This window comes from Orbicella franksi, chromosome 15, assembly GCF_964199315.1.
Source record: "Orbicella franksi chromosome 15, jaOrbFran1.1, whole genome shotgun sequence".
Lineage (NCBI taxonomy): Eukaryota > Metazoa > Cnidaria > Anthozoa > Scleractinia > Merulinidae > Orbicella > Orbicella franksi.
This window is the reverse complement of record NC_138159.1, coordinates 6,543,287-6,567,806: the sequence shown is the minus strand read 5'-3', so window position 1 is coordinate 6,567,806 and position 24,520 is coordinate 6,543,287. Positions and strand designations below refer to the sequence as shown.

At 36.9% G+C, this 24,520-nt stretch overlaps 1 protein-coding gene across 8 annotated transcripts in view; it reads right to left on the bottom strand.

Moving 5' to 3' along the window:
- Positions 1-24,520, bottom strand: part of LOC145469681 (uncharacterized) — a 75,706-nt gene that overhangs the window by 42,862 nt on the left and 8,324 nt on the right. The window contains exons 1-5 of one of the 8 annotated variants that reach the window (XM_081453439.1): positions 19,667-19,720; positions 18,833-18,878; positions 16,695-16,762; positions 7,513-7,566; positions 2,735-2,942 (exon numbers count right to left, since the gene is read on the bottom strand). In XM_081453439.1, coding sequence (XP_081309565.1) covers positions 2,735-2,785 — 51 coding nt within the window. In that variant the 5' untranslated portion in view covers positions 2,786-2,942; positions 7,513-7,566; positions 16,695-16,762; positions 18,833-18,878; positions 19,667-19,720. The other 7 variants (XM_081453440.1, XM_081453442.1, XM_081453443.1 and 4 more) reach the window with 7 other exon arrangements.

Genomic DNA, 24,520 nt, shown 5'->3' with positions numbered 1-24,520 from the left:
TATATTCACAGAAATGCTATTTTCAAGACAAAGACGAAGCTTTATTAATGTTTTATTCATTGGAGCCTTGCAGGTGTTCCTTTCAATTTGTCACTTCAAATCACTATTGACCACCACAGTTTATTACGATGGGAAATTATTATCCAACGCCTTAATAATTCTCGAAAGTCTGAACTTTCAAAATTCTCTTCTCGCTTAGTACAGTCTGTCACAGTTGGAGAGAACGAGAGTAAAAAACAAACAAACCGAAAAAAACCTGAATCGAGTAGCACAAATTCGAGTATATTTGTTTCAAATTAGTTACATAATCCACTAAATTGCATGAAATTTTTACACGAAATATTTTTGTAATGCGCTCAAAAGAATTCGAGATTTTTATTCCTCTAGTGACGATCATGTGACTGCTATGCGACAATAGCCCAAGTACCGAGAACGGCTGCTACTGTGTTATTATCATCTGACTCAGCGATTTCGTATGCCATATTCTGCCTGCCCTATTTGCCAGATGAGAAAGTGCAGTTGCGGAATTAGAAATGATGATAACGATGATTCTGCCTGCCATCCAATCATCAGAAACCAGAAATTTCGATAACTGATCCGCGGTTTGTGAGCGTAACTGAATTTTCTCTTGCTGAGGGAAACCTTTATCAGACATTTTCATAAATTGTCATTTGATTCTCAAAATAGGCAATTCTGTTTTACAAATCAAGAGACGAAGAAAAAATCTATTTGTGTTGTAATGGCTCCGAAGTTGATATATCTTTCAGATTAAAGTAAACATCGACACTGAAGAACTGAAACCATTTAAGTGGTTTCGAATTCGGAGCCTGTGCATTAATAATCCAGACAGATGCTTGATTGATTCTGCGCGTTAACTCATGCGTATTTATTCGTAATTATCATATGAACTACACAGTTCATTAACAACACTTAACAGGAAACTTCAAAAATTAGCATCATCCTCTGCTACTAGAAAAAATTCCTTGAAAACATTTTAACATTTTCTGTTCTTTATCTTCCATTTTGATGAAGAACAATGTGGCGTACACTTGTCTGTTGGTGTTTATTTACATTGTGGCAAACGTGCGTGTAGAAACGAGCGAACCCTCTGGACACGGACGAAAATTGACGAAGTTTAGCAAATATTTTCCATTATTTTACATGACAAATTTAGTGATAAGAATGAAGGGACGCCCTAGCAAATTTGCCGGCTGGTTACAGCCAGCATCCAACATTCTCTGAACATCGAGCGTTCCAGGTTCGAGGTCTGACCCTGGTCAAGTCACATTTCTTTCAGAGCCTCTCTCCATAGAGGAGTATAAATGGGTACCAGTGTATTCTTGGGGTGGCCTGACAAAATGCCGGGGGTAATCTGGCTTTGGGCTAGCACCCCTTCCGGGAAGGAGTAGCAATAGACTTAGGCGATAACTGTTGGCCATTGGACTCGCAGGGCTTACCAAGATGACGAAACGTTTTTAAAAAGCAACACAAAGCGCTGGCCAATCATAGCTTATGGCTGAAATCATTCTTTTAAGCATGCAATGGTGTCCATCATAGCTTTCTACCGCCTTTAACCAGAAATGTGCCACGCGTTGAAAAGGCAATAATAGCAAAACTTGTTTTGTCTACCTCCGCCCTCTTCACTCATCCAAATACATGTAACATGAAGAAAGGACTTCTCATTTGAGTGTTAATGGGAAATCATCTATTGTACATAAAGGATCCTCGAGTTCTTTTGTTCGCATCACTGACTCTATCCACAGATAGCAGCAAAATAGATGTATTTTTATAAATTGAAATCGTTTTCGTCTATGTTTAAATATGTTATTTGACGATTCTTACCCATTTCTTTGTTAATCAACAGCCCCTATTGACTGTTTTACTTGATATGTAAATACCACGACACACTGTCTAAAAGTTTGAATATAAACTGTAAATATAGGAAAATAGCCAGCCTGATGAATTACATGTAACTTGAATAGGTGCCCCCCTGAAACAATTGAAGCAGGATTTGTCTTTTTCTGTTTATAGGTACCTCCTTAACTCCTTTTGTATTATATATGACAATCCTATTCAATGGTAACTTTTCGTTTCAGGGGCCCGTTTCTCGAAGGTCCCGAAAAGTTTTCGCACCCGAAAAGCCGTAGCAAAATCTTCACCCTTATGACTACAGAGCTGTTTTATCCACATATTCTTATTATGAACAGAGGCTCCCTTCATACAAGAAGTTTCAGGCGTATACACCTCTCTGCCTTTAAATACCGATTAACTAAAAATGGCTTTGTGGGCCCGAAAAGTTTCCCATATCACTCATGATTTGAATTTTAACGAACCATCTCGAACGGTTTGAATTATAACTGATCAGGTTAATTCAGTTGTTTGGATTCAACTGCTATTTTTATCTATGAAAAAAGTAGAGATCTCGTCACAAATTTCGCCGTTTTTCAAAAGAACTCTTCCGAAAGAGCTGAACGGTTTATGCGTACACTTTCTTTAAATGAACAGCGGTACCTGCAATTTAGCCCAGAATAAAAAGAAAACGGATTCTTTGAAATCTCCCTAGGATTATATAGGCATGTTATCAACCGGCAATAACACTAAGATTGACTCCGCAAGAGTGTAAGGAGACAGCCACACAGCAACCACAGCAACGGTTAGTTTATGTTATTTACATGCATATCTTAGCTAATGTGTCTTTACAACCCCTCTGATTAGTTTCAAGGCAAAAGCATACCGTATTGAGAGATGAAGACAACAGAATATAGAGGATTCCTAAGGTACTCATCTCGCTATCGGACCGGCATAGAGGTCGGCAAGTAAACAAAAGGGTTGTTCACTCCGTGCAGCTGGCGATATCTTGCAACACACCTCTGGACATCTCTGCTGCTGTATTGGTGTATGTCCTGCACGTTCAGTGGTTAATGCGGTATTTATCTTACCACCTGCAAACGGAACGTGAGTGGAATAAAACAAGGTTGGAAATTATGTCTTTTTCAGGATCACTAATTGGACTCATTGTATAACACGGTCGCCACGACTCGGTATCAATAAAGTTCGAAGCCAAAGAGTCGCTAAATAAAAACCTTCACCACGGAAACGTTTACGGGCTTCTTCTCAAATTAAAACAATGTTAGAAGATTCAGAGTTTGAAACGGAGTCCTAAAGTATCGCGTCAAGGTAAAGTTGCGCGATAATTTGGAAAGACAAACAAAATGATAGCTAGCTCATTGTGAATTTACTTTGCGTTTGGGAAGATTTCAAAAGTATAAAAATCGGTAATCGATTTTGATGCACATGCAAGGCTTCCACTGTATCTCGCTCCATTGGTAGTTGTCAATTTCCTAGATGCACGTTATTTTAACTGCTATCTTCATGAATAACCAGCGTTCAACAAAATCGTAAATTACTTATATGAAGATGAAGCAATTGCACTGCTTTTTTTTAACAAACCACATATAAAAGTCACGAACGAAAGACTGAAGATGTAAAATTCAACCACACTTTCAACTGCATTTCGTAATTTACTCTAATATTCGCAATAAATGAGGCTTTAACACAAACTTACGTTCCTCCAACGTTCACCCAAATGAAATGGCATTGATATAATACTAGAGGTAACCTCACACGTTCCTCTCCAACGTTCACCCAAGTGAAATGGCATTGATGTAATACTAGAGGTAACCTCACACGTAATAATGTGGTGAGCGCGTCCGATACTACACAACTGAGGTAGTTAACTAATTATTCCCTTCACTGATGGTCGCAGATTTCTTAGAGCACGCTGGTAATTTTCCGAAAAAAAAATATCCCGAACAACAGCAAAAAAGCCTTCAATGTGCTTATAAACTTCATAGACTTGAGATAGATGTTATCTCTGCGAGCCCGAAGAACTATGGACTATGGACTATGCAACAACCGACAAAACATGCATGCGTTGATTGGTTAGTTTTAATCGTCGTTAAGCCATATAAACAAACACCACGTGCACTTAAGCATTTTGACAATTCTACGAGGAAAATCGTCTGATTAACAGGAAATGTAAATAGAAGACCTGGATATGAAATCCACTTATGGGGCTAGTTTTTTTGGAAAGGATTTCGTGTTAATTTTAAACTTTTTCGTGTTTCTATTTCGAAAGGTCAGCATATCGTTGTCGAAAACCAACGGTTGACGTACGTGACTAAAGTAGACACAACAGGAACTTCCCAGACCTTCTTAACGAAGGACAGTTTTATTTGATAAATTGCCATTTTCTATTTAAAATTTTTGACTGGTGGAAAGTTCTCGACTAGTCAAAGTTTGTCAACTGATGAAAGCTTCTCGCAAAAAGAAAAATTTCTCAAATGAGGAAAATTTCTCGACCGATGAAAGCTTCTCAAACAATGAAAATTTCTCGAACATGGAAAACTTCTCGAATGAGGAAAATGTCACAAACGACATAATTTCTCGAATGAGTAATTTTACGCGACTATGGAAATTTTCTTGATTGAGTAAAATTTCTCGACGACGGAAAACTTCTCGAATAAGGAAAATTTCTCGAATGAGGAGAAATTTCTCCACCGATAAAAGCTTCTCGAGCGAAGAATTTCGCGAACATGGGGGACTTCTTAACTGAGGAAAATTTCTAAGACCAAGGAAAATCTCTCGCAGACATTCTTATAACGCAGTATGCATGTAACTAAACAGAGAAAAGGTATTTCCCTAAGGCAATTTATTAGTACTGGCTGTTAATTGAAATTAGTAATTTTCTAAACGGGGAAATATGGTACGGAAATTCCCTCGGGAAGTTTCCAGAAAATCCAAAAATTGTTGAATTTCCTGCAGCGAACCATTCAACTGAAAACTCTAGACTCTGGAAGGAAAATCAAATAGACGGAAATTTCCGGTAAAAAATGTCCAAATATTTAGGTATACGTCGCGAGGTTGTTCACTTTTGTGGAAATTCTAGAAAATACTGTTCCATTCGTCATTGGAAATTTCCTGAAATTCAAACCAGAACCGCATAGCTCAGAGAATTCTCGCACTCTGATTTATTAGCTAGGCGAGGTATTCAGCGTGGAATTACGACTCTTGAAAGCGCGGCTTTTAATTCAATTGGAATGGCTTTTCTCGAGGGCGCGTTGAATATTGCAACATTCCCACAGACGTAAATGAAACGGGGTTTTCTTTCATTTAAAAAGAAGGCTAAGCAATTCGAGGAAAATTCATAACCTGACTCGTGAATTCGACGTTCAATTTCACTTGACAAACCGACATCGCGATGGAATTCCCTCGTCAGGTAATGAATTTTCCTATAGAATTTTTCATCGAAAGGAAAGCGTCCCTGGTAACTGAATAAATTTACTTATTCTTACCAAGCATAGCGTGCACGTAGAAGAAATATCATGAATGAAAGCCGCAATAAAAAATAGTAAAATTCATTTTAGTGCCAGTTCTTTGGCAAGATGTCTTTCCAGCTAGCGAGGTGCAAATCCACCTTTCCAGAATGGAAGATAAGGTTTCTTGAAATAACAAAACACTAGTCAAAATTATGGCTTATCAAGATCACATTTAAATAAAAACGCATCCCTAAAAATCAAGAGAAGATTTTTTATCTGTCCAATTTATTTTATTATCGTTCAAGAACGTTTCATTTCCTATCAGTTGAGAGCTTTTTGTCGCTCGCGAAATTTTCATCAATCTAGAATTGACACTAAGTGAAACATTTGGAACTGCAGTGTTAAAAAATACCTCAGTAACTCTTATTCTTTGTATTATGGTAATCACGTCGCTTTTTTCGTGAAAAAATTCGATCTGTAGAGAATTGTCATTAATATAAAAAAAGACTTAATTCTTATAAATGCCTGCTCTGTGTACTTAAGGTGCTCAAAATAGTATTTTCAAATAATTCGACGAATTAAGCATTCCTAAGTAGGTTTTAAATTAAAACTTCTGTATTGGCTTTTGATCGATTAAGAGACAGCCACCATTGGAGAAATTTTCATTGATAGAGAAGGAGGATATTTAAATTGAGAAAACTCTTCTACTCGGAAGATTTTCATAGATCGAGGGATTATCTAGACAATTTGAACAGTTTGATTACTAAATTGCTTCAGAAACTCCACGCACTTACAAGGTAAGTTACCTCAGTCAGTCTTTGGACAAATTTCCAACATTAGCAGGCGGACCTTTCGAAACTGCCAAATGGTAAGGTTTAAAATCCAGAAGGAAGACATTTATCCTCTCTAAGCATAGTTTCAGTAGATATATCGCTGTCAATGAACCCCATTTGCATGACTGACAACCTGTCAATAATGTTAGCACTACATCTATGCAAATTGCCATGTTAGTCACGATATCCTCAATCATTTTTTGCGATGGGCAAAATGCCACCAAACAGGTAAAAAACCCCCTTCCTCACTCCAAAAAATCGTTAAATGAGGTCGAAAAGGACCAGAGGAGATAGCTTTGAAAACCAAACAGGGGCAAAGATGGTTAAGATTAGGGAAGTCTGGGAAGTATTAAAATGTTCGTTCCTGACCTGTCAATTTGAAGCAGGTGGGTTGCATGTTTAAGACATATAGTGCCCGTTTCCGTGATTACTAGACTAAATGTCTGTTCTACTCTCTGATATTACCTAACTAAATACCTGCTTATAGCAGGAAGTCGATTTGCAAGCAGAAATATGGCTGGGCTCGACGGCCGAGACAAGTTCAAAATCTCATCAGCCAACATGCCAGGGTCATTAAATGGTTTTGAATTAAGCTTTTCTGGTCTCAGGATAAAAATGTCAATTCTCTTTACTCAGTGTGACGTGATTCGTTCAATATGAGTTTTGAGAATTTCGTGGTGCATCGAGGGGAGTTCTCCATTCTGGTCCGCGCTATCTGGTTGACTAAATATTCCTAAAATCAGCCGATGAGAATAGATGTAAACGCCGCTTTTAAAAAGAAGTGACCCTTAACAATGAGAAGGTTCCTGAAATTTCCAGCAAACACAATTTACGTATGAAAACTAACAAGAGTCAAACGTATGAACTCCCAAAAACTAAAATAAAAATAATGAGTTAACTACCCGCACCAAGTCGAGTAACTTTCCAGTTCCGCTTTGAAACCTTGCCCGATTTTTGCACTCCAATTTTCATTTTCCCTCTTGTTGTTGACATGTAGTTTTTCTTTCACGGCCAACATTGCAAACAGTGCTTCATTTTCTCGTACATGCGAGGGCAGACGTGAGCGAAGTACGAACGGGCAACATCCATACGTGTATTATGAGTCTTAATAATTTTGAAAAATTGGTGCCAAGGATTGGCGCCAAGCGTATTCTTACCTGTGCAATGCCTGTCTATGAGTTCGTCGCTGGACGTAAAAGCAATTTCGCGTCCTCAAGGCTAAGCTTAAGGCGACGGCAATGTAAACATAAATGAAGCAACGCTATATTACAGCAAATAACCAAATCCCCTTTCAGCTATATATGGAACGTTAATGAGCATTGTAAAGTAAATAAGAGTTTTAATTCTCTGTTTCTACCCACCTTTTTTTGTTTACCCCGTTTTTGCGACGAAATCGTTTCATCTTCTTCGAATTTCTGTGCAAAATAAAAGGGAAAAAAAAATGGATACTACGTTGTTGAATACATTGGTGCATACATTGGATAACCCGTGGCCTGGAATTAAATGTTATTAAGAGACATCGTTCTGTGGTGTTTTTGCATGTCTTTAACAAGCTCTACAAGAAGACTGAATTGAAATGGGTGTTTTTAGAATTTGTTTTTGATAATTAACACACTTCTTTGACCGAAGCACAGAAGGAGGGTGTTTTGGGGATTACAGTGGGATAATCATTGACACTTTGTGAATGCGAAATCATTTCAATATCTGTTCCATATAAAACAAATGGAATTCATAACTATAAACTCGAGTTTCTACCGGCAAGAGAACTTACTCATTTCGTTGACATAAGATGGAAATCATTAAAGCAAACTCGAGTTTCTTGGCTATAAAGCGGTCTCAGATTATTAAAGTCAGTTTTTTTGGATCATCAAGTCAGCTAAACTTAATGTGACCTACAAAGCACACTTCTTTTAGTTTACCCCTTTTTAAAGTGCACACAGAAAGTGTTAAAGCATACTTTTGGTTATTTTATTAATCCAGTTGATTTTTCCGAAGCTAAACAGACATTTTACGCTTCACAATAAATTTAACAATTTCCACAAACGTTTCATTGATAGTAAAGTTGACGAAGATATTTTGGATAGTCCTAGATTTTCCATTTCCTTAATATTCAGCCAAAAGACCCAAAACCTGGCGAGAATGTACGTGAGCCTATTAAATATTCCGTTATTCATGTAGTCTTACATAAAAGGGAGGCAAAAATAATGGTACGTGTATGACGCATCTTAGAGCGTGAACAAGAATGAATTGGACAATATGAAAATTTGTAATTACGAGCCCAATAGATCCGTTTAACAGTACCTTAATTTTATGCCACCGCGCATGTATAAAAACCTTTGTGCAAACGTTTTCAAATGAAAATGATCTCAACTGGCATGTTTGTTAGTAACTAGGTTCTTCTCTTTGGTTTCAATTAATGTGATAAGCAGTCAAAAAGTAGGCCGCTGATACCTTGATACCTTGCCAATCACCAGAAAATGATTCGGGTTGTTTTATAGGATAAAGCCACTCAAAATGAGTTCACCTGATTACAACCAGTGTTCTGTCTTTACAACATGAACACGATGTTCACCGAAATAGATTTAAATGTTTGTACATTTGGCCAAGTGCTTACCAAAACAACAGCTTTATTAGCATATACTAGCAAACTGTTAAATAACCATTGCAAATGTTACTTCCATTCTTTGTTGCCAAATACAACATAAAAATGCGAATCATTGCACACTGCAAGGTTTCGTTACATATGCTAAGTACAAGAGGATATCCATCGTTCAATTATTAACCAACTACAGCAACGAGAAAACACCATCCACCGTTTTAGTCCCTATGCAGTAATTTTTATGTCTGTTTCTAGAAATATGCACCTTCGAAATGTGTTTGATAAGTTGGCAGAATTTCAAACTTACCCTAATTACGTAGGATAATGACCGAACTTTATAACTTAACTACAAATTATCCCAGAACCTGTTCAAAATTTTAAATTCAAGAAACCTCACGTTTCCATGGTAACCAGGCTTTGAAAGGCTTGTTACTCGAAATTAAGGTTACTTCCCACCTTCAGAGGCCAAAAAAATCGTTTTTTCTTTTATTTGACAAAATTTAAGTTCGTCATTTTATCTAGTGTTTCCAAAAGAAAAACATTAAAAATCTCAAAAAGCGGCCGAGTTATTTAGAAAAAACGTATTTTCAAATAAAGTTAATAAACTAGGAAGGTGTCACAATCTTGTCAACGGGCGACAACCCTGGGGAAATTTTCGCGGCAAAGGCTCATCGTTCGTATTTCATGTCATTTGCATATTTTTATTTACATCACGCACTTGACAAAAATTCCCACGTGGAAGCTCTTTACGCTAACTCCTATGGAAAAATCAAAAGCAGAAAAAAGGCCTTGGGTAAAGAAAACGAAATAAACCGGCCCTAAGAAGAAAGAAAAAGCTCCATATTGTCAAGGAAAGAAAAAAAAAACCTTGCTGAAAGCGACAAAGGCCCTTGGTTTGGCCAAACGCCTTCGACAATCTCGGCGTCTGCTGGAGATCCGGAGCGTTCGAATATCCTTGGAGCAAGTAGCTTAAAAATCAAAGTTAACGTCAGTGCAGGCTGCGAACAAGATTCTTCGTCGGAATCTGGCGGAAGTGATGAAGAAAATGAAACCTACCCAAGGGAACTCATTTCACCGGTAAGGGTATTTCTTAAGCTGTCCGTCGATTTCTTAACGTCTTGTTTTTCAGCGGCACATTTTCCGCCTTTAACCTTTTTGGCGCGGGTTTTGTCTTTGCCGGTGCCTTTGGCGTCTTTGCCCATTATATTACGTCGCCGTCCTGAATTGAACTCCACTGAGCGAGATAAAAAAAAACATGTTGCAATGCGATGCTTTTCCCGGGAAATCTTGATCTATTGTCATAGGCACTAGGAGGTCCTGTTGTTCCATTGGCTTGCGGTTTTATTAGGCGGGATAATCTCCGGGCGTGGCGCGAGTTGTTTACGAACCTTTACAAGCTAAAATCTCGCAATTGATTTTTGGAGGAATACATCCACTTTGAGCGAATTTATAGGGTATGCAGATTTGACGGATTTTCGTGAAATTTTGCCAGAACATTCCAGAGATAATGACAAACCAAAGTGTGTCGGGAAATTTTGATATTTAACACATTTTTCCCGTGGCGTCCATTTACGCAACACGTCTCGCATATTTTTAGCTACTCCAACTTTAGAAGTGGATATCTAGACAACCAATCAGAATATCGAAAAAGCCCGACACAGTTTCGTTGATTGATGCCTTATGAATAAGACTGTGCAGCCATTTTACTCGTACTGCGGAATCCGATACCCGATAAATTCAATAGAAGAAGCCTCGGTCGTTTCACGCCTTACCGCCTCCTGACACTTCCTAAAAGAAAACATTGCTGAAATTGTATTTTTTTCGTAAAGTACATTTATTAAGCTTTCTTATGATGTATAGTTTGTTGGGGTTTTATTGAAACTGGCGCGCGTACGATTTTTTTCCCGAAGGGCACCTGCGAAGGTGGGAAGTAACTTTAAGGTTCTCTATTTTAGGTTTAAGCGTTTTCGGTTTAAGTTTCGTTCAGTATATTTTCAGTTTTGCCATTTTTTATCACCTTAGACTTTCTGCCTAATTGTGAGGAAGAAGGTTTCTAGAATTTACAACTTTATGTAAGTTTCCCAACACGCTAAACATTTAGCAGGTATTTGAAAGTTAATGGGATTGATTTTTGTTTCACGTGGAAAGCCTTTGTTTGTTTCACATGCGTGACAGATGTGCAATTTGAAGGCCAAAAATGAAAGTCGTTCGGTTCGCCATTTACATTTTGTTTTAACAAAGCTCAGTCTGCCAAGCTTCGAACTTTTTGACGCCTATTCTATAAACCATTGTTGTGGTGTTAATTTTGCTTTTGTTGAAAGTGTCGTTTGCACATGCGTGACAAATGTGCAATTTGAAGGCCGAAAATGGAAGTCGTTTGGTACACCATCATACGTTTTGTTTCAACAAAGTTCTTTCTGAAAAGCTTCAAAGGTTCTGACAACTCATTCTATAAGCTATTGTGGTAATGTTTATGAGTAGCAGACTCAACAATCTCAAATTTATTACAAGAGACGTGAGGTAGCATTTGAATTGTAGATCACACAAAAAAGTGTGAATTCAAGCTTTGAGCACCCGCCGTTAATTTGTAGAGAATCGACATGGTGAGTTGGCTTTGCTTATGTAATGCAACGAAAAAATATATCACACCGTCAAATTTCATCCCAAAAGAATTTGGCCGCCCGTCATTTTTCCCAGTTCTCTTCTCGCCATTACATACCCTAAGTGACGAAGGACAGGCTGTCATGACAAAAATCCTTCAAACCGCTAAACGTCTGTTGTTAGCCGCCGAAAATAGTAACCTTAATCTTAAGGTGTATACGCTGAAATTGTCAACAAATATGTTTTTCATTAAAAAATATTTGAACATTTTAGTTCTAGAACTCATAATCCTTATTGCTATGTTAGTTTTAAATTATTTTTCAATTACTGTCACTGACGCTTTTCAGTTCACCTTTGATCTCCAAGATATACAGTCACGTTTGCTATACATTATAATTGGGAAGTATTTGAAAAAAATTAGACTCGAGTTAATGCAAAAGTAATTTCCCGTACTAGTAAAAAAGAGAAGAAAGAAAATGAACTCAAAGAGAGGAAAGAAATCGCTTTTCATACACGGTGTGAATAAAAAGTACTACGCAAGTTAAATTGCCTATATATCCAGCTTTTGTAATTTTTATTAAAATTCATATTCAGCTCTCATAATTAAGACGGATATCATATTTAAATAACGTATACGGCTTCATAAACGTTTAGCACTTTCAAAAATTGCTTCGAAATGTCATATTTTTAATTTTATTTCCATAACTCACGTACTCAGTTAGCTAGCTTACCACTGTCTCGAACACTTATCTGAGCATAGTTAATGATCTGAGGGATAACAATACTTCAGGTTCTTTCTGTACGTCGTCTGATATCTAAAAATGCTGCAGTTGTATTTTTCTGAAAAATTTTGGTTATTTTAAATAGGCACAATAGCAGATGTACTATTATATGCATGCATTAAAAGGCAATTTGATTATGTTCTCCACATCGTATTTTATAAATGAAACGTAATGTCAACATGTAAACACGTTTTGGAATTTATTCAGTATGCCAGTTGTGATGGACATTTTCCCTGCTCGGTTTCATTTAAAGGTAACCTGAAGCGATCATATTTTCTGTGTCTATGCATGGGTCCTGAATTTTTCTTTTATGCCAAAACTGAAAACGCGTTTTCGGTTAGTTAGATCCGCATTGACTTTCACACAGCACTTATAAAGTCGCCAGAATATTTATATAACGTTTAATTTCTTAAATATGTTCTGTAGCATAATATCGGGGCTTTACAATTCGAGCAACTAAACTTTACGTGCTGTGAATTCCAGATTCCTGAATACGAGCTACTTCCCAATGAACTGTTTGATATCTACCTTTATTGCCCCTAATAAATTGTCATGTCTCCCCTCCATTGTATTACTATGTTCATCGCACTTAGCACCATTGATTCTTTCCCCTTATCCTGTATATGGTAAGCCTTCTTGTCGATTTCAATGTGATAACTACATAACCTCAAACTTCTACTCACCTACGATAAGACTACATTTTCTAAAACACCGTTGTCTGCGCCAGTAATGAAAGTGATATTAAGCTCTGCAGTGCGATAAATTCGTTGCTTGTACGTGGTATGTTCTACGGGGAAGCAACTAGTACCTATCGCGTGCGTTGATCAACTCTACACACGGAAAGAGGCTTCGCGGCTTTCCAAAGACAATTTACAACATTGTTTTCAGTTTTCGGCCCAAATAAACCTCATTTTCTTTGCAATTAACTTGACCCAACCAGAGGCTCTCTGAGTTTCAAACGACAAATTGTCAACATTGCCTTAATTACTCGCTTTTGTTGCAGTTTTGGAACCAATATAAATCTTAATCAACCCTAAAGATTTTCCATCAGACAAAATGTGTTCGCATATTATTTACCGAAGCGTGTTTTCCTGACTTAAATGACTAAAGTCGGTGACACTTCCACGTTTTCAATATCATCTTCCGTTCTAGCTCATTGCAAAATGCGAGTCTTTTTTTCTTTTTTACCTAATTTAAGCTTTCGCCAAATGTAAATAGATTTAACCTCTCCTCCTTAGTCGCTTGGCGACTGACAAATTGCATTAGTGAGGTAAAAAGATATAAACCCTCATAGCTAAATTTCTTCATACAGGGAAATCAATACTTTTTTTGCAACAGAGTTTTATTTTCACAAATAAAATGACTGATCTTTCTCCTTACACGACTGAGGAAATAAGGTACTAATTAACTTTCGTTGTGCAGCTTATAAAACGTAAAGCGGAAAGGCGAGAACATCAAAGAAAAATTTGCATCACTTTATATCCACTTCTTTCCCTGAAAAAAAGGAAAAATCATTTGACCATGCAGTTGATCAAAGGTCCACGTTAGGAACTCTGATCCTGAGGTTAAGTGAAGAAAAACGATTAAAGGAAATAAAAGAGGCGCTAACCTTAAATCTCTGTTGTTTTTTACTATTTTGACAAAAATGTTTTGGTTACTCTGTCAATCTTCTTAATCGATTGTTCTCAGTAGTTTAATTTATTAACTGAATGCGCTTTTAATTATTCCATTAGTCCTTAGGAATACAGAATCTAGAGTGGGGGAAGACTATTATTCGTGGAATTATACCCCTTAAAAGCCAAAGCTCAAAACGTTCGCTATACACTTCGGGTACCAACATCTTAATGAAGTGTGGTGACAAATAACAAATAATAAGATAAAAGATGCAAAAGGTAAAAATCAGGGGAGGAAGGCCAAGGCTTATATACACATTAAATAGACACAGAAGAGTTCAGCCAGCCATGGGGTTGTCTTCGAAATGATACAGTCAGAGTGTTCTGTTGGAAATGCACGAATCTCATTAGATTGCTATTTTCTGTCTATTTGACAATTAGACTACGAGCCCGAATTTTATATTTAAACAATAGAGTGTTTCTGTCGAGGAACTATGGGCTGATAGTTGCCCCTTGGAAATTTGATGCTCTAAAAACAAATATAAGTCCGAGAAGCGAAGCTTCAAGGGCAAGCATGCTACAGTTTTAAGAACATCAAATTTCCAAGTGGCAACTATCAGACCGATATAGTTCCGAGAAACTTAACACTCTGATGTCTTTATTGTTCATCGCTAGATTTTCTCGCGCGCGCCATTTCGAAACTCATATTGAATTATTTTTAACTTTTTTGGATGGAAGGCGTGAAAGCCAAATGCAAAAAAGTCATACCTATTACAACAAAATGCGTCTTTCATTGCTTTTCATATAAGCTAGCTCGCATGCTTACAGAAAAATCTTCACAGACGAGTACTATCCATCACTATCCAACACTATCGCCTCACGTGATCAATTTAAACCAAGAAGAATCGGAGAAAATGAAGTAGTGAACTATAAGAGCGAAAAGTCAGGGAGGCGTGGCCGAATTGACAAACGAGGGAGCGAAGTCTAATTGTTTTAGTAGAAACAGTATAAAACCTACAATTTTATATACCTTTAAGCCAAAAATTAAGAATATTTTCATGCCGCTAGTTCAAAACCTTCACTCCGGTGCACCATACCACTCGGTTTCTTATCTCGGGATTAAGCTGATTTAGAAAAAAAAGAAAAAGAAAAGAAAAAAAGAAAAAATCCGGCGAGGAGCCGCGTGCTAAAAGCCGTACTTCGATTTATCAATTAGATATGACTTCTTGATTTCTGCGATAGTTGATTCAGCCTTTTAGTGGAGTTCTAACTAAATTTCCTTCAAATAATGATTTGCAGTTATTTAATCCTCTTCGTAAATTAAACTTCACATTTTCGCAAAAAGAAAAAAAAAACGCGGACTGAATTGTCATTTCAAAGTTGCAGCTGCGTTCCCGTGTTTATCAGTTTTCTGCTATACACTTTTGAGTTTTTTAAAATCGAGTAATAGCGAATGTCCTTCTTTTAGTCTTCTTAGGAATCTAATTCTCCTGTGAAATTTCTAAGTGTTCCTCCGAAACCTCGGAAAAACGAGGAAACGTCGCCATTTTGTAGATGACCTCCAGCTAAAGTAAACTAACGGCTGATAGTGAACAATAGCTCAGCCAATCAGATTGCAGCGTTTGCATTAGTTTACAAGTGGAGGTCTACTTAGACTTGATAGGAACGCTGAAAATGTCTTAAATAGAATTCGCGAGAACATCACATTCAGTTTTATAACTATCAAGTAATAATCATTTATTGAAAACGTGTATGTGTTGCTTAATATTTCTAAACGTAATTTTTGCATGTACATTTTAAACACAAATAACTATAAAAGAAGTCCGGACCTACATTCAATCGGACCTATAATCATTATTATTTTTATAAAGTACATGAACATCGGAAATGAAATTAAAAGCCTACGATTTTAATCAGTCGTGTTTTCTGTTAAATTTAGACCATTTGCTCGAGGCTTTGAGATACAAAGAAAAAAGAGAGACAATTCTCTCAGTCTTGCGAAAATGTCCAGCCCTTCTTCCTACTTCAACCAGAATTTTGACTTTATACTATTACTGGCATCGTATTTCGTTCAAGTTTGCCTTTGACAAAATAGGCGGGCAAAGAATTAGTGAGGCTGTTAGGTTTGTGGTCACGAAGAAAGCAAACAACCAACCACATCAGCGAAAGTGAACCATTTCAGAAAACATCAAGACAAACTCCTCTTGATAACTTTGCTATTAAATTGAAAAGGGTTGTCAGTTTTATCACCGCAAAGAAAATTGTATTAAAAGCCACACTAAGCCACATCAATCAACCAGTACCTTCTTAAATATCAGATCGAATTGTTCATGATTCGGTTTTTTCGCTGAAATGAATTTGTGAAAAATTTCCAAGATGTCATTGTTATCGTCACAAAATATTTTGTCTTGCTCAGGGCCACGAAGGCGGTTCTTTTGAAGCTACTCAAGCCACTCTAGCAAAACATTTTCCTTTAACTAACGTACGCTGAGAACAACGATCCAAAAAGTATAAATTTGACCTGTAAGAATATCAACCCAGATTGATTTAAATAAAAGCAAAATAAATGGACAACAACTTCACCAATGTTTTTGCTTGAACGGTGTAAGGCATCACATTAATAAACGAAATTTTACTACTCGAAATATATTTATTCCTTTCCGTTTCATATTACGGGTGCAATCGACATCATAAGTCTAACTCAAATATTCCTAGGGAAAAGAAAACACTGTTTATTTCCAAATAAAACAATGGAAAGGAACACGCTATTGTCGCATATACGTACATATGTTCTTCAGAGCGAGACGTTTGGCCTCTTTCGTTCAACTTGTACAGCAGTAAAAGACCTGCAACTTCCTTAACGAAGCTGAAAGCATTGCTGCAGGATTGGCTTATTGAATTTCATTAAAAAACCAGCAACACCTGTAAATATTAGCCTTTTTGCTTACCTTGAATTCTTTTCCTGTCAAGAACTACATTCTTCAGTCACGGAAGACTACTATACCACTGAATTCACCTGAAAATCATTAATGAGGTTGCAAAAGAATCAACTAAGCTCTAAATCAGTCCAATTTTAAATAATTTCTTCTTTGCTTTTGCCTCCGTAATGATCGTTTCGGTGATATCCAGAAACATAACCCACAACGGCTTTTGCTCACGCAAAATGTGATTGGACTGTATTGCTTCAATATCAAGAGTGTTCAACCAATATCTAAAACAGGTTTTTTTGTTTCCTCAGAAACAGGGCAAAAACTCTTAAAAACAGATTTAACTGTCACGTAGCAATGATTGACGCTGTTCAAGGACGTTTTAAATTTCACTAAAATTCAATTTGAAAACAGGGAAAAGAGCTGAATCGTTGGGAAAAAACATAATCTTTAAAGATTCAGATTAAGCAATCGCTAAGAAATTAAACTTTCGGATTAATCAACGTACATTAAGTGTGGGTTCGGAACTGTTTACAGCTAAATAGAAACTACAAAACAGGCAAGCAATGAATGATTTGCGGATCTGATCTAACCTTGGCCGTACAAAAACTGTCTGTGATACGACAACAGTGATCTTTGATTCGATAATAAAATTATTGTTGTCATTTGTATGACATTGCTACAAGTACTTGGTGAGCAAATTTGTACAAAGAAGCATATTACATCATCAAACGCCTGACACCTTCCCACAACAAAGGACTCAAATCCAGTAAAGAACTTTGCCTTTTCCCTTGAGTATCACTTTTTGTTTCGTTTCTTCATTGTTATTAACACCGCATTTAAGAGTTAGCTTGTATGCATATTCTAGTCTGATGATGGCGTAGCTCTTATAACTTCTAGTTTTGCCAATTGTTGTCTGAATTTCGACACAATGATCATTTTCGGATTATCATTCATTCTCTATGTACTAAAACTATCAGCTGATACTGGGTTTTGAAATATATCCTGGTTCTTTACTCCACTCTCAGAAAGTACATATTTTTAACGGCAAGACAAGATAAGAAAATGTTCCCCTGACTTTTCGTCAAAATGTCAATGTTCCCTGACTCAAAATAAAATTTCCTGACGATTTCCTGACCTGTGGCATATATTTTTTTATTGCTTCATGTGTGGCCGTGCATTAAAGAAAAGCAATTAAGTTTGATTTCATTTGAAAGAAAAACATGCTATTAAAAGCATGGCAAACCATTGTCAAAGAAAAATGGACACAAAACTTGTTCCTTTATGTTGCCAAGCTGCGCCGCGAAATGGAAAGAATGGCTACGACAGAAGGTTACAAGAGTAAGATAAGAGAGCCTTTTTTCTCCAAAGAAAACAACTGACAGTGCCATTGCTTCTAAGAAATACTAGTCAATTTTCGGGATCAAGCATTTCTGAATAGTAAGTACCTGTCCAAGTACTTAAATGGAACTGAATGAACGCTGAAACAAGCAAGAATTTAACATTAACAGCCTAAACATGATTTCGTGTGTGTAAACACCTTTTACACCATTTTTTAAAGTATTGTATTTCAATAGGCCATGCGGATAAGCTCCGTATCTCGAAAAATCTGGTTGTAAGGTCTAAGGGACATCAGATCTTAATCGGCCACGCTAAAAGAACCAAGCTTGGCGTAAAGTGCTTTTACAGAGCTAAGAAAGAAACAGCTTGTTCCGGCTGCGTGCAAAATTAGCAAACAGCGGCCATCTTGCTCTGCCAATAATAATAATAGGGAGTTTACGAAAACCACGCCGGCAACGACAACGGGAACTTCGGTAAACAAAAGGTTTAATGAGCAGAACAATGGCTGTGCACATGTGTTATAATTCTTGGGTTGTCGTCCTCTGCATTTGAATTGACTGGGTTGTCTGGAGAACGTGAACCACGACGGCTAACTTTTTAAATCTTTATTTCAAATTTATCGCCTTGTTCCAGATTCAGTTTCGTGATGGTTTTGACAGTGCTAAACAAAGTAAACAACTATAGAGTATCGCGAGATCCATAGGTAAAACATAAAATCATTTTTAGTCGACGTTGTCCTCCGCGTAGTCGTCATGGTTACTTAAACTCCCTAATAAGGCCCTGAAACGTTGTACCGTGCATAAAATGACAAGACGTACCTTATAAATGTGAAACTTGGAAAAGCCAAAATTTCCTCTGATAAAACTGAAAAACACGGATTCGGAAATCAGGATTAAAATTCATCAAATCTCGGTTATCATCCTGCTCTCCAAACCCCAAACTGAATTATTCAACTTTGCCTTGTCTATAATCTCCAACTGTGTGACTATTCATAAAAAAGCAATTTCCTCACGGCCAGAGAAAGCACTTAGAGAAGAGATACAGTGGAACACAAGCAAACCAATTGTCCATCTATACAAGGTCCAGACCAAATGTCTGCTTTTTCTAAAATCAGAATAAATGCTACGAGGGCATTTAATATTTTTTTCAGCTACATAATCAGGCCTTTAAAAAATATATAAAATAATAGTTTAATAATTACCAACGGATAAACTGAAGACTTCATCTGCTATAAAAGTGCTCAATGGAAAACCAGAGCTGTAAATAGATAGATTTATGGAGTCGGACTAATTCAAAAACATTTATTCGCTACTCCGAGTTTCATGCTTCTTGCGAAGCAATCATCAGGCAATAGTTTATATATGCGGGGCATATTTCCATTTATGGATAGCTAGCACTAATAAAAGGTGTCTGCTTTTTCTGTAATAAATGCCACGAGGCCTTTTTTACAATTACAAAATCAATCCTTTTAAAAAATTTAATATAATAGTTCATATTCGTCAGGGAATATTTGTATAGAATGGGTAGCTTGCTAGATCTGATAGAGGGTGGCTAAATCCAAGTGGCTTAATATCCAAAGGAGAAAAGGCAAATTATTACATATTTGATCTTCAATTCTCAATTTTGAAAGGAATGGACCAAAATTCTTTTACCTTGTAACTAGCTGCTATTTTGCTTTGATTCCACGAAATTTGATCTCGGCTTCCTTGAAGATTAGACTGTCTGCTTTTGTGAACTTCAGAGCAATCGGCTATACCTAACTGACATACAACAATGTAATTTGAAAAGAATAGACCAAAATTCTTTTATCTTGTAAATAACTGTTATTTCGCTTTGATTCCACGAAGTTTGATCTCGGCTTCTTTGAAGATTAGATTGCTTCCTTTTATGCAATAAAGTGAAAAACAAAAAGCTCCTTTATTTTGATGGTTTGTTTTACGGACACCTTAAAATAATAATTATTATTCGTTTATTCGTTTATTATTCAGACCTCTTGGCAAAGTCGGCCCGGAGCAAAATTACCACGAAAAAGAAAGAAACTAGCTCAAACATTAATTTAAAACTGTTTTATTTTGCTTTAGAAACTAAACATGCATATTTATATCTTTTTAACTCTGTAAACTTATCTTTGCTGGGTTGAGAGGTATAGTAAATGAAATTTACAAAGGAACGGAAAAAAAACCTTGAAAATTATTAAGTCTTGTTTATGTATACTTTAAAATTTTCATTAAAATTTTCTATCAGACTGTCTGAAACAAAATAAAAATTTTAACGTTAGACAGTTGTTGCTGGGGGAAAATTTTTAAGCTTGGCTTGAAAAGTAACTACTATCACGAATAGCATGAGTTTGGCACATTTGAAGGAAAATAAAAAATACATTGTTATTTAAACTGTTCACAGAGATTCTGGCTTAATGGCGCAATGTCAAAAATGTGAGGACACATGTTTTAATAATTTCGTAAGCACAATTTATGATTAATGGTATGTTTCGTGATATGCATTCGGGGTACCTTTAATATTGCAGTAACCATCTACTGCCATTGAAGACTTTTTAATTTTGCTGAGAAAGCTAGCGGGGTTTGGCAATCGCGAAATAACAATCAAACAAACAAACAAAAGACAAAAAACCTTTGTTAAATAAAATCTGTAAATTATCAACTGTAATATGTCTTAGATGCTGTAAATACAGAAAATCCATTCAAATGATGTGAAACTACTGGTATTGATATCAGAAACTCTGAACCATTTAAATCGCTCTTCATATTGGTACGGAAAGAGGAAATAATTATGTCAGCCACAAATAAAACATGCCTGACTCCTTCGTTATTAACATTGCTCTACCTAGACCCGGGTAGGGGTGTGTGTGTGTGTGTGGGACGGGGGGGGCACATCAAACACCTCGCTATGCATAACACGGGGTATGTTTCGGATTTGAAATAATTTACGGAGACGGAGGGTGAGAGGTTTGGCTGGTTGGGAACTTTTATGCCGTTGTTTTTCTTTCCTTTTTTTAGAAAAAGGGTGGTCTTTAACAACTCCCCCTCTCACTGCGAGCATGATTCATTCATCTTTTGACCCCTTTCCCCCGACCATCCGTCATCTACATGAGAAACAAGCCGGTACGTGTACCATTCCTTCTAATTAATCAATACAGCCGAAAACATCGGATGAAAATTCACAGAAGACTGACTCTCGATGTTATTTTCCTATTCACTTTTTGAAACATTTTTTACTGATAATGATTAAGTTCAGGAGCCATAATCGGGGACGGAGACCGTAAGCCTTGGGATCCACGCGCACCTATGATATGGGACAATTTTTCTATTTTTAGAACAAATTGCGCCATCCTGACGTCATATATCCGCGCGGATCCACGCACATGTCGCGGGCTCTCACGTGGATGTTGTCACGTTGCGTGATCAAATGGTGAGAGTTGAGAGACCTTGAGAGATTATCTTGCGTATTTTTCACAGCGATGGCAGGGAATAAGGCAGGGAATACGAACCAGGGCGCTTATATGTAGTTTTATGCTCTGAGCTAACGGAAAAGGGGGCTTTTTCAGGGTCGAAAACAAGACTTCAATTTCGCGCTGTGAATGAATAATATCTGCTCGCGTTAGTTGTACGAGTAAGATTTTGCGTTTGTTCTGTAAAGAAAAGTTATGCAATAAAACTCTCTACTCTGGTATCGAGTTAGTTTGTGAGTTTCTCAGACAATGGTTAATCATAACCAAAACCTGTTTCGATGGTTTCTTATTGTTTCTGCTTGTTTGGTGAGTTTGCAAAAGTTTTTGAAAGGAAAGTCTGACGCGTACAATTAGCTCATTTGCATAGTGCAGCTCGTGCACTTTCAAGTCCGAGTCGGTATTTTCAATTGTCAACAAATCTTGACAAAGATTTCTTTCGTTATCTTTTGTTCTGAGATGCTGCAACAAACGGAACACAAAAAAGGCTGTTAACATCATGTGTGTTTCTTCAACATAAGCATAGTGAAGTTTTACACTGCGAAAATGAAAATAGACAAGGAATTTTGATAACTCGATCAACAAAATCGAAATCGTTATTCGAAGTTGATTAAAGAAAGCGTCATCGTAACTTTGCTGATTATTTCTGCTTTATTCACATATTTTCAGCTTAGCTTTTAATATGTTCTCAAACATTTATCGATCTTAAACATATTTAAAAAATATAGAGTTATTGTTTGAGTTCGATGTACGCTTTCACACGAAAGTGCGGTGGAAGTACAATTTGTCATGTTTACTGACTGTACAAAACACGCATCGGCGGGCGCTCTAATTCATCGACAACAGAGAATTTACTGGATTTTTACACGGATAAAACTGAGCAGTATCTACGGACGTAAAGTTACTAGGCCTTGACGAAACATCAAGCGTTGCTTACAATTCAGGCGAAACTCAAACTGACCAAACTAGCCATTATTTTGTTTTACTTTTCAGTCGCGATAGACTGGCAAATTCCTCGCAAGCGTGTGGCAAGAGGAGCCAGGAAACTATGAAGTCCTGAAGCTCTGCTATATCTAAATATATCAAGCTGGTTTTTTGCAGTGTAATGGAAAAGCTGTTAATCTTCAACATATGTGAAATTTAAAGTGGAGTAATGTACAGCTCATGTAAAAGAAGCATCCCTCGGAACACAACTTGGTCAGCGATATATATAAGCTTAAAGCGGAACATACCTAAATTCGACACTGTCTTACTTCACTCAAACTGGAGCAGCTTACGACGAAAATACTTGAGAAAAATTCCAACAGACGCAAACGCGTTGAGTTGTGAGCCAAAAACATGAAAATTTTCGGGAATTTGGGACGCCATTTCCCCCGCGCGACATCCGCAAAAATCCTCGCAGCATGTACGCGCGTGTGCCGCAGGCGATGGCGCAATTTGTTCTAAAAATAGAATTATTGTCCCATATCATGGGGACAACCCCAGTACTAGAAATGGCGCGCGCTTACGGTCTCCGTCCCCGATTATGGCTCCTGTTAAGTTTTAAGTTATAAACAGTAAAAATTCGGTAGATGTGAGTCCACTGTTGTGACTATGGAAATTCATAATCTTCGACACCACAATACTACGCATAAACAATAATGCATCGCTACAGAGAAAAGTGCAAAAAAAGTGTTTTGAATTACTCTTCTAAACGTTTTGCGAGCCTGAAAGCTTTAACTTTGGCTATTCGTTAATTATCACACTGTCCAGTATCAGGGCTTTCGAAACCTGGTAAAGATTTTTCGTTTTATTATTATTTTTTTTTATATCATTATTTTTTGTTATATACCAGCGTGCTTAAATCCCCCCTGGTAGATTCTGGAGTCAAGTTTATTTCACTCTGTTGAGGTGTGCTTTCCATGGAAAAAATATCAAATCTATAAAAAATGTTTTTTTTTGATCGTCTGTCTAGCTTGCTGGGTTGAAAATCACTTTTAGGTAAGCCCGGGTGATATTTTCATCGAGTGTGCTGGGAACATGAAGGGTTCCCCAGGGCTGTTGCCGAGGAATGCTTTAATTTATAATATTTTGTTGAGGTTAGGTGATACTTGTATAAGTCAAGCTTGTATTTTGTGTCTTCAAACTGAACCCTGAATACGAAGTACAACTTTACAGGGAACCCGGAGCTAAAAACGCGAGACATTCGTGTGTGGAAATATACAAGGCTGTTTGGGTTATAGAAAATTGAAACACCGCTTACTGAGACCCTTCATTTCGACAAGATGAGCTGGAATCAAACAGGAATATTAATTTCTCTTGTGCAATAACATAAGATGCCACGTTCCAGATGGTAATTGAACTAAACAGTGAGTCAATTAAGAGATATTGTCTGTACCAATTTCTTTCGAGCTAAGCTAACTTAAGAAGATCCATATGAAACTCTGAAAATAAAAATATATCTGAAAAAAAACAATTAAAATAACAAGGTTTCTCTGAACTCATAATTATAATTCTTATCTCAACAGGGTTTTAATTCAAATACATGAAAAGAACGTAACGAACCAACAGAATGAACCATGTTCATAGCGTATTTGGGATTATAAATACAAACAGACAGAAACTTTTGTTATCGATTATTTTTGTTTAAATTGTAAACCATTGTGTTTCAAACATACCTGCGTTTTAAATGAAACTAGTAGGACTGGACTTGCTTCCTTTCAGTGAGAGGCTCGAAAACTGTACGCTACGTTCAGCGAATATTTAATTCGTGTTTAAACTTGATGCAAGCTACAGAGTACGAAAGTCTTTTTTTGGCTTCATTCCATTCATATTTAATAGCGAAAATACTTCAAGCAGATTATTCCAAAGAAATATAATAGATACCCAAATTTGTCCACACGGACTTTTCGAATTCAAACTTAAGGAAGCTTAGAGATACATATTCATCGCGACTAACTCTCAGTGTACCGGGACTTGCTACACAATTGTTACCCTGAACGATTCACCAGCAAATATATTAAATATGTACTTGTGCTATCCGGGGATGTGCGTGTAAAGATTG